Here is a 13,341-nt window from a genome sequence, read left to right as displayed (position 1 = left end):
ATTACTGCCTTAAAACGCTTCATTGAAATGATTTTTATGTCAATAATTGCTTTTTTAAAAAAATATTTTCTTATTACTAATTTACATATTATTACAAGCTTGAAATGTACGTTACCTACTCATATTCTGAAGCAATCGTGTCTTTAAAGTGGTGATTGTGACATATAACACAATGTGATTACATAGAGAATCTTTTTTGGAATAAACTGAAACAAAACGATTGATTTTTAGATGAATTTTAAGCTTTTTATCAAACAGAAATATATCTTGAAATGTACGTTACATTTACGTAGTTTTCTAAATCGGCATGGATATATGTTAAAAAAGACAGTAACTACAAAATAGAATTTTACTACATGTACATGTTAGGTTCCAGTATCTATAGAAAATGACAAGATTCCAAAGTGATCGCTCTAAACAAAACAGAGAGAAGAATTTAAAGCATATATTTAAACCAGAAGTCCCTGTCGAGACTGAAGCTCTACTGGTTTGTACTTATAGCAAAGGAAGATAAAAGTACTTAGGCAGTTGGAAATTGAAACTTTTCAACAGTAATAAATAGAATAATGATCCTTGATTAAGTCTCTTTATGTTCTTAGTGTAGTCTACTTTCATGCCACATTATATTATAATCAGACTAAAACTGTATTTGGAGTAGCATTTTGAGAGTATTTAGAAGAAATTTCTATTTTTAGTAACCATGGGAACACCATTCACTGAAGTGAAAAACTGAATATATAGAATGATGTACCTTAGTGTAGTCTACTTGTGTGCCAAGTTATATTGAAATAAGACCAAAACTGTAGGAGAAGTAGCATTTTGAAAGAATTTCACAGAAATTTCTATCTTTAGTAACAACGGCAACACCGTTCATCGAAATCAAAAACCGATATACAGAATTATGTATCTTAGTGTAGTCTACTTGTGTGCCAAGTTATACTGAAATCAGACCAAAACTGTAGGAGGAGTAGCATTTTGAAAGAATTCCACAGAAATTTCTATTTTTAGTAACCACGGCAACACCGTTCATCGAAATCAAAAACCTATATACAGAGTTATGTATCTTCGTGTAGTCTACTTGTGTGCCAAGTTATAATGAAATCAGTCCCAAAACTGTAGGGGGAGTAGCGTTTTGTAGGAATTTCACAGAAATTTCTATTTGTAGTAACCACGGCAATACCATTCATCAAAATCAAAAACTGATACACAGAATTTTGTATCTTAGTGTAGTCTACTTGTGTGCCAAGTTATACTAAAATCAGACCAAAACTGTAGGAGGAGTAGCATTTTGAAAGAATTTCACAGAAATTTCTATTTTTAATAACCATGGCAACACCGTTCATTGAAGTGAAAAACTGAATATATAGAATTATGTACCTTAGTGTAGTCTACTTGTGTGCCAAGTTATATTGAAATCAGACCAAAACTGTAGGAGGAGTAGCATTTTGAAAGAATTTCACAGAAATTTCTATTTTTAGTAACAACGGCAACACCAATCATCGAAATCAAAAACCGATATACAGAATTAAATCAAAAACTGATATACAGAATTTTGTATCTTAGTGTAGTCTACTTGTGTGCCAAGTTATACTAAAATCAGACCAAAACTGTAGGAGGAGTAGCATTTTGAAAGAATTTCACAGAAATTTCTATTTTTAGTAACCATGGCAACACCTTTCATCGAAATCAAAAACCGATACACAGAATTATGTATCTTAGTGTAGTCTACTTGTGTGCCAAGTTATATTGAAATCAGACCAAAACTGTAGGAGGAGTAGCATATTGAAAGAATTTCACAGAAATTTCTATTTTTAGTAACCACGGCAACACCATTCATCGAAATCAAAAACCGATACACAGAATTTTGTATCTTAGTGTAGACTACTTGTGTGCCAAGTTATATTGAAATCAGACCAAAACTGTAGGAGGAGTAGCATTTTGAAAGAATTTCACAGAAATTTCTATTTTTAGTAACCATGGCAACACCGTTCATCGAAATCAAAAACCGATACACAGAATTTTGTATCTTAGTGTAGTCTACTTATGTGCCAAGTAATATTGAATTCAGACCAAAACTGTAGGAGGAGTAGCATTTTGAAAAATTGTTTACAGACAGACAGACGGACGGACGGACGGACGACGGACGCATTACTATCGCATAAGCTCTTCTGGTCTCTGACCAGTAGAGCTAAAAAAAATTATACATCTGGATCAAAAAGTGACCTTTGTTTTTTGAAAGGAAAAATCAAACGCACGTTCGTTTGCCGAGAAAATATGTTGCTGACAGAGTTGGTAGGGTGTGCTGGTGTTAAGATGAGATATTCCAATTGTGATTTTAATGACTACATTTTTTTTACATATCTTTTTGGACATTGAAGAAAGAGTAACGTACATTTCAAGCTACATTTCTGAATAAAATCACCCTCTACTTAATCGTCTTATCATTATTCCATGTATTATAATTTGATGAAAAAAAATCTGGAAACAAAATCTTCAGATACTTTCTCTGAAAGGTAATTAATAGAAAAATTGTTATCTTGAACTTCATTTTTTAAAAAATCAGAGAGGCATTTGTGCCCTTATATTGAGAATGGGTGTTTATATATACAGGTTGGCACTAATGGGCTTCCGTATTATTTTGACTGGATTCTATAATGAATTTCAGCACACTAGCTGAAGTGGTCAGTGTTATGGAATAATTAGGTTAAATATTCCCACAGCAAATCTGGATTCTAAAACTAGATTTTCAACAACAACTAGCTGCAGCTAATGAGAGCAGCAGGTGTTTGTGTTAGGGAGTATTCTAGGTCAATTATAAATAAACTTCAGATGGGAAGATTAGATCCGCCTAATATGCTTGAACATATATTCATACGCAGTAATTGTACATCGTACAAGTATTTAATCAAAAATTTCTTTAAAAGCATGAAGGCATAAATAATGTTACAGTATGAAATTTTATACAGTTTTTACCTCTTAAGTTTATTCAATCACTCAAACCAAAGCATTTTTTGCTAGAACTATTATATTTGGCGTATGGATCACCTTGATAAATGCGTAAAAAAATTTACAGCTCTGAAACGGCTATGTCGACAGGGAGTAGCTCGCTACGCGAGCCAACTCAATGAAAAAAAATATCATGTCCTGGAATGTAAAAAAAGTTTTGAGTCAGGCCATTAGGACAACCAAATAATTTTAAAAGATGGTCCTGTATTCAATTTTTTTTCATGCATATACAATATATAAATTACTAAACAGAAATGTCAAATGTAAATTAAACTTTTGAAGATATAAAATTGCACTGAGTAATGCAATACAACTGTAGTTTCTTTCTGTAAATCCATGTACATATAACATGTACAAGAAGAATACAAAGGAGCAGATGAGAAACAGAAAGAGTCTACACAGATCTTTTGAACCTGAATACAATACATGTACACTGTCTTAGTTTCATTACATACTAAATATGAACTCTTGTGGATCTTTACGAGAATTTTGATGAACAGAAGTATACATTCCTATATGAGCAAACAGATTGGGTTCTATTTGATAAGCAGTGAGATTGTTGCTTGTAATGAAATTATAAATAGCAATGTCTGTATGATGCTTGTTATTATCGTTGGCTAAATAATTCAGCAGACTAGGAATGATCCATTTCGGATAAAACATGGCTGGTGTGCAACACCCAGGAGATATGTTTAATGAATACAACTGAGATGCCAACCTGCGTAGCTCAAGAACATTTTGTCGATCCAGCAACAGTGCAAAAATTATAAAATATATAGCACCTAATACAAAATATAAATACTGTGTAAATATCTTTTTCCTGATGGCAAAAATAAAAAAGCACCCTCCTCCTACCATTCCAATGGCTATCACCTCCAGAATTCTTCTCATTTCATTTCCAAAACCTTGCCATTTCGGAGGATAGTATAACTTAATAAATGCATAGTTTTTCATAGGTTCACTTCTGAATAAGGTTAACCATCGTAGCTTAGTGGTCAACACATCCAGAGCCATTGGGAGGGGAAGTGTATCATCTTCCACCAGTAACACATAATCAGGATTCATAGAATATGCCATTTCTAAACAAAACATGTAGTCTATGGTTTCTTTTTGGTAGGTATCAAAATTTTTATGAAGATGATATAGCACCTTGTGAGGACTGCTTTGATGTATTCCTGATAAATTTTCAAAGCGATATTCCACAGGTATAAATTTCTCTAAATTCCTGGCTTCCTCATGTCCATATAGATTCTGATCAACATTGCAAATGAACATGAATTTTCTTTCAAAATTTCTATCTTCTTTTAGTAATTTATCCATTTTTGCGACTGACTGCGTAAGATATCCCAGAGTTCCATCGTTTCTCTTGACGGTAATAATAGCCACGACTAGGTCAAGGTGACCTGATTTTTTCATGTTGAGATAGAAAAGTTTTGATGACTCCGAATGGAGTGAGGAGAAATAGGCAAGAGATTTCTTGTATCGCTCTGAATTGAGAAGCTCTGCTTTCTTGGTAACATCATCCTGCTTGTTATAAAGGTAGTAGAATTTGGAAAATGGCAGACTAATGCACACTGGTGGTACTATCAATGTAAAGGTTATAACAAACAAGAGGATTAGCCATAGTAGTGTATGTAGAGGCTTCATCACCAGATCTCTGCATTCTAAGGATTGTCTAAAATGAAATTTAAGAAAATAAGAAGAAATCAAGTTAAAATCGTTTGTGATCTAGACCTCTACCGGTACTTCGTATTAACCAGTTAACATTAGAAATGAACAGAGGAAATGCTGATATTTCCTGACCAAAATTTGTTAAAATTCTTTCATTGAATTACATATATATGCAAATATTTAATGTATGCAAACCATGAACATCAAATGGGCTTCATTCAGAGTTGTTTTAGCATCTGCCAGGATTCACTGGGTAAGTTGAGGATGTTACGGATGCCGGATGTCTTCTCTTGCCCAGGTTTACCTAAAGTAAATAGATCGGGTATAATATTCAAATTTTCCTTAAAAAGGTTCTCCTAATATAAGAAAAGAAATGAGACTAACTAAAGTTAGAATAAAAGAATAAAATGAACTCTTATGGTTAATATATCGATGTACATTTTTCTGCTATTAATTTTATAAAGTTTAAGAAAAATTGACATTAATTTTTAAATCACTTCAATGAAAATAACGCTTGGGTAATCTTGCTAATCGTATACAAATAAATTTAAATAAACTTTAGCCTTTGATATGGTTGGAAGTTTTAAATCTCTAAAAGAAATAAGGGCAAATAATTGAAAATAAATTAAATAATACATTGAAGCAATACTCGTTGGAGCACTTCAAAACAGGCATCTATGAGACCTTTTCGACAGTTTAGCTTCCTTGGTGGCGGTTTTCCGATCCCGAGCAAGATATGCTACTTCTGGATGTGCATCTGATTGCAAGGTTGATTTATTAGTCGCGTGTCAAGAAGGGAGCCTGTTTCCTAATTATAATGAGGAATACAAGGAGCAATTCATTTCTGTAAGAAATTTGATAGGCATGCATTATTCAAACTGCCAAATACGTTAACTTCATATACTTAAGACGACACTCACTGACTCAGATTTGCACACATTAAAAAAAAACTTAAAAGTAAATTGTCATTAAGCAGCTTAAACTTTTTTGACAGTAAAAGTCCATGTTTTCATATTGAGGTACTTTATGTGTAGACTTAATTTAAATTATATAAGGTTAAATAATATGCTTGCCTTAAAATTATTCCAAACTTTCTTTGTAGTCGATCAATATTTGACCACTGTTGTTGTGGATTCATATTTTACCTTGGATGACTTGATCAATACAAGCTCAGACATGGATGACTTTTGGAAGGCACTTTGCAGGCCACACGGGAACATATCAGCATGGAACGGACAAGATTTTGGGTTCTGCTTTGAGGAGCTGGTTGTTGTATTTCCCCCTCATATTCTCCTGTTGGCAATCAGTGTCTACCATTTAGCTAGTGCTGGGGGCACAGGCATTAGCAGTTATGTGTACCCTTTTCCCATATTTCTGAAGCTGAGACTGTTATGTACCATAGGCCTTATGTTAACAGCAGTTGTAGCTCCACTTTTGACAAAAATATTGTTAGGATTTTCACTTAGTGCTATAGATATTGTTACTTCTGGTGTTGTTTGTATTTGTTGGTTTATTCACTCCTTTTACATTTGGAAGTTAAAGTATTTAATATTGGGAACATATAGAGGACCTTTACTGAATATTCTGTCATACATTTTAACATTTATATCTGCTTGTTTTATGCTACATACTGCTATTCTGCTGTGGATACACAGACCAGAAGATTTTAATCCTTATTTATGTGTGTGTTCATTTGTGAATTTTGGTTTACATTGTGTGTATATAATTTCGTTACTGCCTAATACTCAACGAGGGATTAATGTGCAATTACTAAGTCATAGTTTAAACATAAACGAATCAGAAGAAGAGTCATTATTAAATGGTTATAGGACATCATATGGTGCAATTAGACAAGACTTTAGCCCCCTTGAAGGGGAGGATAACAAATCGTGGCTATCTAGATTGACTTTTCACTGGGTGAACCCACTAATGGTAAAAGGAGCTCAACATGACATATCAACTGCAGAAGATCTCTTCACATTACCTAGAAGAGTGAATACCAAAAGTATAGAAAACAAATTTGGCCTAATGTTAGAATTCATAACTAATGCCCATGCAGCTGTCTCAGAAAAAAGTAAAAGTTTCTCTCAGAGAAAATCTATAGATGAAAGGAATAGGATACCAGATGTAAAAATAAAAGCCCAAAATAACAGAAAAACTTTACTGAAAGCATTGAATAGTACATTTGGATGGGAGTACTACTCTCTAGGACTTTTAAAGCTGTTTGCTGATCTTGCAGGATTTGCAGGTCCTTTACTTCTTAACCTTTTAGTGTCCTATGTAGAGAATAAAAATGAACCAGAAATACATGGTGTGTATTATGCGATTGGACTTCTTGTCTCAACACTCATCGGATCACTGTGTTCAACCCAGTTTGATTACAATATGCAGGTGGTTGGACTAAAGATCAGATGTTCTATCATAACAACAGTGTATAAAAAGGCTCTAAGAGTCAGCAGTGTGTCCTCTTCAAAGTTCAGTACCGGAGAAATTGTTAATTTTATGAGTACAGATACAGATAGAGTTGTGAATTTCTGTCCTAGTTTCCATGCTTTCTGGAGCCTACCATTTCAAGTGGGCGTGTCTCTTTATCTGCTCCACACTCAAGTTGGATTAGCTTTCTTAGCAGGTCTGGGGTTTGCTATTCTTCTAATTCCTATCAATAAATGGCTGGCTAACAAAATTGGGCAGCTCAGTACAGAGATGATGCTTCAAAAGGATGCAAGGGTTAAGGTCAGTGGAATTACAAATTGTAAAGAAAAAAAAATCAAATATTGGTTCTGTGACTGTCACATCTTTCTTTGTATTGCAATTTATTTATGAACAAACTACGGTTAGCAAAATAGTAATTTCTTAAAACAGTCAAAACTATTTTAAAACTTACAAATTTCTCAACTTTAAATTTGGTGTGTTAGACATGTACTAAGAAACATTACTTATTTTCTATGAAATACAGGTGAAATAATTATATACTAAGAAATGTATTTTTTAAAATTTAGCTAATGACAGAAATTCTCAGAGGTATCCGTGTGGTCAAGTTCTATGCTTGGGAAGATACATTCCAGACCAAAATAGAAAAGTTACGAAGCGCTGAGTTAAAAAGTTTGAAAGGAAGGAAGTACTTGGATGCAATGTGTGTCTACTTCTGGGCCACTACACCGGTGCTTATATCCATTCTGACTTTCACCACATACACTTTACTAGGAAACACTCTCACTGCTGCTAAGGTAGATTTAAAATCTTTATTAAAATTATTAGAATGAATAGTGAAATGGATATATATAGTAAAACTTGGTTAATATGAATATGGGTATTGCGAATTCACAGATATAGCAAAGATATCTTGGATCCCCAGCTTTATAAATTATATATATATAAACGAAATCCTAATATGGATATAACAAATTACGGATATTGCGAAGTAATTTCGTAGGTCCCAGTGATTTTGTTATAACCGAGTTTTACTAGATGTGTGTGTGCTTTTGTTTTCGATGATTTTTTTTTTTGAAAATCTATTTTATGTTCTTGCCTCCGCCAAATTGAATTAATCACAAAAAAAACTATTGAAATACATTGTACAACTTTTACAAAAAATTACTTCCTCATTATTTTCTATATTATGGTATTGTACCGAGGAATGTAGCACTATGATTATCTTATACAACTTCTTCCATATTAACTAAGGGCTAAGACTAGGAAGTCGGTAGAGATGAATATGACACTGATGTCTATCGTATCTTATAGGTCTTTACCAGTCTCTCTCTGTTCCTGATGCTGATCAGTCCCCTGAATGCCTTCCCCTGGGTCCTTAATGGTCTCATGGAGGCCTGGGTCTCCCTCAAAAGACTGCAGTCATTTGTCTCACTCCAAAACATTGATCTCAAAGAATATTATGCACAAATAAATGGTAAATATCATTTATTAGCAAAGTGATAATGAAAGCAAATGCATATTTGCTGCAGTTTTCATTGGTCTTGAAAAGGTTTCATTGTTATTATATATTCTTTGCCTTACTTTGTGCAACTTGTTTCTTATAGGCACACCAGATGATGAAGAGGAACTAGTTATCACAGCTGGTACTTTCTCTTGGCAAGAGGAATTAGATAAACAAAGCTCAGTGAAGTCTGTTGAGAACCATTTTGATGACAGTGATCATCATGGGACTATGCTCCTCAAAGATATTAATCTTACAGTAGAAAAGGTTAAGTATTTCCATGAAACAAGAATAATCACAGAAAACACACCAAGTATTACATTATTAACTTTAACCAGTAAAGAAACTTGATTATATTAAAATTTTAAATTTTGGTTCAAATGGATAAAAAATCTTTTTTATACACAATTACATACTAAAACTTAAACAAAGAAATTTACAAATTTGATGAAATTCTTTGTTTTTCTATATACTCTTTTCATAAAAAATGTAGATATCTGGGATATTTGCTGTATGAAGATTAATGTGGTTCATTACATGGGGCAGTAATAGATATGTTTCATTACAGGGGCAGTTTATAGGGGTGGTAGGTAAAGTCGGATCTGGGAAGAGTTCTCTACTGAGTGCCATCCTGGCAGAAATGCAGCGTGTGGGGGGTCAGATCTGGGTCAGGGATCTGGAGGAGGGCTTCGCCTTAGCCAGTCAGGAGGCCTGGATACAGCAGTGCACTATCAAAGACAACATTCTGTTTGGAAGGCAATATGACCACAGGAAGTATGAGAAAGTTTTAGATGCAGCAGCACTCACCGAGGATCTCAGAGTAAGTCTGCCAATTCTCCTCATTCTATCTTTACCATGAATCACTGAAAAAGGTCTTGGATTTTTCAATATGCTGATTTTTTCTCTCTCAGGTCTTTTCTGCTGGAGATAAAACAATGGTTGGAGAAAATGGGGTGACTTTAAGTGGAGGTCAGAAAGCTAGGGTGGCTCTAGCAAGAGCTCTTTATCAGGTATTTCTTTAAATGAGGACTAGAAATGCATGTCATCAGTCTTAAAATTTGCTTGTAAGTTTTTCATGGACCAATTACCTAGAAGTTATGACAACTTATATTAATTCTAATTTTTCTGCTGTAGGATAAAGGTATTTATTTACTGGATGACCCCTTGGCTGCTGTGGATGCTTATGTTGCCCAGCAGTTATATGACAAATGCATTATGGGAATGTTAAGGAAGAAGACAAGAATCCTGTGCACTCATCATGTAAAGTTCTTGTCATCAGCTGATGTAGTGGTTGTGATGGAAGATGGAAAAATTTCCAGAATTGGTAAGACAGGATAAAGAGTAATTTTTGCAGATCAGTTTTGTAAACGTTTTATATCCCACAAAAATACAAGTACTTTTAAAATTTTACATATTGAGCTTTTTAAATTAGTTTGACTTTGATCTTTAATGTAGATATAAGATATTTCTGTAAATAATTATGCATAATATGATAGATTGATGGAAGATTTTGCTTATAGAGAGATAAATAAAGGCTAAAGAATATGTAAGCAAAAAAAGAGGCTTAATGTATAATTTTTACAAGGGATCTACATCAACAGTTAATACATTTATAAAGGTGTGTTTTAAAAGGTAGCCCTTCAGAGGTGTTGGATCAGGACTTCATGAAGGAAAACAAAATGGAGGATCTTGAGATGGAAGAGGAAGTGGAAATGGATGATGTGGAAGGTGGAGATGTTGAATCAGAGCAGGTGGAGGAGGAAGGGATGGAGAAGGGGGTTGTACGTCTGTCTGTGTATAAGGCATACTGGTCAGCTGTAGGAGTTTGTCTAGCTCCCAGTATCCTCACAGCTCTGTTTCTTATGCAAGGTGATGATACATGTACATTTATATTTGAAATGGTCTTAAATCAAGATTAATTCAGTGGACTGAACCTTCTCAGTCAAAGATCAGTTTGTCATATTCTGAAAATGTCAAAACTCAAAGTTGAAATTCATGTAGAGATTATAAAATTAAATACTGGTGTTCCATTTGTAGCCTCAAGAAATGTGAATGACTGGTGGTTGTCCTATTGGGTAACTAATTCACGTGATTCAGCCAGCACCAATCACAGCAGTGCTAATGACACTGGGTAATTTATGTGCTCTATATGTTAGACAAAATATTGGATTAAAATACAAAAAGCACAATATAAAGGAAAATTGAATGAATCGAATCACAGAATTAGCTTTTCATGGAGTTTTGTCATAACAGAGACTTTTTCCCCTGAACAAGTGTTAAGTACTTCTTTTATTGTTGTGCTGTACATTAGTTTTTTTCCCAATCTGAAAGTTTCACTGTGTAAATTCTGGATGGATATGCTTGTATAAAGTGTATGTATGAATTTCTTTAGAAACTCGACATCAGATGACATCCAGTTCTATCTAACAGTATATGGGGCCCTGGCGGGGGCCAATTCCTTGTTCACTCTACTGAGGGCTTTCCTTTTTGCTTATGGAGGAATCTGTGCTGCACAGTTCTTACATAAAAGACTTTTATCTGTGATGTTGAAGGTAATCAATAATGAATATTGGTTTACATGTATACATTTTATTATATGTTCTACATAGGTGTGTCCTTCTTGATCCGATTTCTCTTTTGGATAGATATTTTTTAGCATTACCTCATTCATTTTTTCACTTGCATTGCATTTAGATTACCAGAGAAAAATGATTCAATAGTCTTTGAATACTGATTTTGTTCAAATGCATTTAAATAATGTATCAAACTTACATGTACATGTTTATGTTATTACAGGCACCTGTCTCGTTTTTTGACACCAATCCAATTGGACGCATCATTAACCGATTCTCCTCAGATCTCTACACCATTGACGATTCCTTACCCTTCATCCTTAACATATTTTTGGCCCAGCTGTATGGAATTCTGGGAACTGTTGTCGTCATCTGTTATGGACTCCCATGGTTCACACTTCTACTTCTACCACTCGGAGTTGTTTATTATAAAATTCAGGTAACTACTGAAATATACATGTATATTCATTTATTCATGTACTGTACCATTGTTAGAGGCTTACTTTTAGTCTTCCACCTGTAAGAGTTTGGGAAATTAATTGTGGGTTTCTGCTATGTACCGTATGTACACTGTCTTTGCTAAGAGGTGCATGCTTTAGAATCTTAGGAGTAACATGTGTATTTCTTCAAATGCATATACGTATATCTTAATCCAAATTTTAACCTCTTCAGTAATGTCAGAAACAAGCACAAAGGGAAGAATACTAAATAGTGAAAAAGTAATAGTGTACTGTATTTAATTTAGCACCTGTTATTTTCAGCATTTCTATAGACACACCTCGAGAGAAGTGAAGCGGATTTCTAGTGTCTCCCTGTCTCCTGTTTATGCTCATTTCTCTGAAACTGTCACTGGACTAACAACAATCAGGGCCTTCAGAGAATCAGATAGGTTTGTAGCATGAAAACTGAACAACTGATTCATTGGGAAATTTTTGCTCTTTAATAGATAACATTCAATATGTAATGTTTAGTCACTTTTTAATCCTTTAATCAGTTGCTCATTGAATACTGTGAAATCACTAAGTTTTATGGGGTTTAATTTCAATTGTTTTTCGAGGCATGGAGAGACCCACAAATTGATGAACACCATGAAATGTAAAATTACATATGCATTACTACTTAACATTCTCTAAACACGAAATCAAATCCCCACAAACCAATATTTTTCCTCAAACCTTTTTTTGACCCCACGAAAATATGTGATTTTACAGTACAAACTTTTGTCCTCTATTGTTAGTATTGGCAATCATCTATCTGCATGAAGAAAGTCTCAAGTAATAACCTTTTAACTAGATTTATTCCCCCTGGATTTGATTTGCATATACTTGTATCAATGAATTTTACTTTTGACCACATCAGATTCAGAAGAGAGAACCTTGAGAAGTTGGACCTGAACCTGAGGGCTCAGTTCTGTGGACAGGCTGTGGCCAGCTGGCTAGGATTCAGACTCCAGATGATGGGGGTTGTCATGGTTACAGGCATTGCTTTCATTTCTGTTCTCCAGCATCACTTCCAGGCAGTTAATGCAGGTACACTGTATTTACATTCAGTTACATTGGTTAAAAATAATTAATTAGGTAAAAAAAAAAATTAAAAGCACCATTTCTCAGACAGAGCATCATTTGGCTGACTGTGTAATGTTGATAGTTTAATATTTCATATTTCTTGATTTTGACTCAAAAATATGAGATAAAAATACACGTATGAAATGGGAATAATTCAGTATATTTGAAGTTCAAAGAGAAAACTTTTCATTCCAAAATTTTGCGACAACTCTTGAAATAACAATTTTAAAAACATTCTTCCTCTGATTTTCTTTATTTTTTTTTCTCAAATTCACAGAAAGTAGACAATAAATGGATTGATTTCCTTGTACTACAGGATTATTTTATTTGTTGACAGGTTTAGTTGGCTTAGCTTTATCTTACGCTCTTTCCGTGACCAATCTTCTGAGTGGAGTGGTCAGTTCCTTCACAGAGACAGAGAAACAGCTGGTCAGTGTAGAGAGGGCCCAGCAGTACCTTAACATTCCACCAGAAAACCTGCAGGGGTCACTGCTGGTAAGTGATGGATGGCATTATTGGTCCAATTTTAGCTCAGAACCTATATGGTAAAAAAGTTCTGATTTTGTGGTGTTTTGATGCAGGTAGTAGAGTA

General features: G+C 34.1%; 2 protein-coding genes across 2 annotated transcripts in view; one reads left to right on the top strand and one right to left on the bottom strand.

Moving 5' to 3' along the window:
* Positions 1-3,281: 3,281 nt before the first annotated feature.
* LOC134279215 (post-GPI attachment to proteins factor 4-like) lies at positions 3,282-4,992 on the bottom strand. The gene is made up of 2 exons (XM_062761562.1): positions 4,873-4,992; positions 3,282-4,681 (listed from the first exon to the last, which is right to left on the bottom strand). Exon 2 carries the CDS (start codon positions 4,651-4,653, stop codon positions 3,454-3,456), a length of 1,200 nt encoding a protein of 399 aa, XP_062617546.1. The 5' UTR covers positions 4,654-4,681; positions 4,873-4,992; the 3' UTR covers positions 3,282-3,453.
* Positions 4,993-5,310: 318 nt separating this feature from the next.
* The window catches only part of LOC134279233 (ATP-binding cassette sub-family C member 10-like), a 13,676-nt gene continuing 5,645 nt past the window's right edge, over positions 5,311-13,341 (top strand). Inside the window, exons 1-15 of the mRNA XM_062761585.1 lie at positions 5,311-5,523; positions 5,780-7,410; positions 7,677-7,904; positions 8,422-8,584; positions 8,715-8,878; positions 9,180-9,431; positions 9,523-9,621; positions 9,746-9,935; positions 10,244-10,480; positions 10,649-10,742; positions 11,004-11,163; positions 11,408-11,623; positions 11,946-12,073; positions 12,544-12,713; positions 13,087-13,244. Of these exons, the coding sequence (XP_062617569.1) occupies positions 5,854-7,410; positions 7,677-7,904; positions 8,422-8,584; positions 8,715-8,878; positions 9,180-9,431; positions 9,523-9,621; positions 9,746-9,935; positions 10,244-10,480; positions 10,649-10,742; positions 11,004-11,163; positions 11,408-11,623; positions 11,946-12,073; positions 12,544-12,713; positions 13,087-13,244 (3,816 nt within the window). The 5' untranslated portion in view covers positions 5,311-5,523; positions 5,780-5,853. The remainder of the gene's footprint in view (positions 5,524-5,779; positions 7,411-7,676; positions 7,905-8,421; positions 8,585-8,714; positions 8,879-9,179; positions 9,432-9,522; positions 9,622-9,745; positions 9,936-10,243; positions 10,481-10,648; positions 10,743-11,003; positions 11,164-11,407; positions 11,624-11,945; positions 12,074-12,543; positions 12,714-13,086; positions 13,245-13,341) is intronic.

The sequence above is a fragment of the Saccostrea cucullata genome, unplaced genomic scaffold (assembly GCF_032062105.1).
Source record: "Saccostrea cucullata isolate Sc308-1 unplaced genomic scaffold, CSIRO_AGI_Scuc_v1 ctg604, whole genome shotgun sequence".
Classification (NCBI taxonomy): domain Eukaryota; kingdom Metazoa; phylum Mollusca; class Bivalvia; order Ostreida; family Ostreidae; genus Saccostrea; species Saccostrea cuccullata.
This window is presented reverse-complemented; position numbering and strand designations above follow the sequence as displayed.

Coding starts and splice junctions, on each gene's coding strand:
- LOC134279215 (XM_062761562.1), bottom strand. CDS start 4,653: ATGAAGCCTCTACATACACTACTATGGCTAATCCTCTTGTTTGTTATA.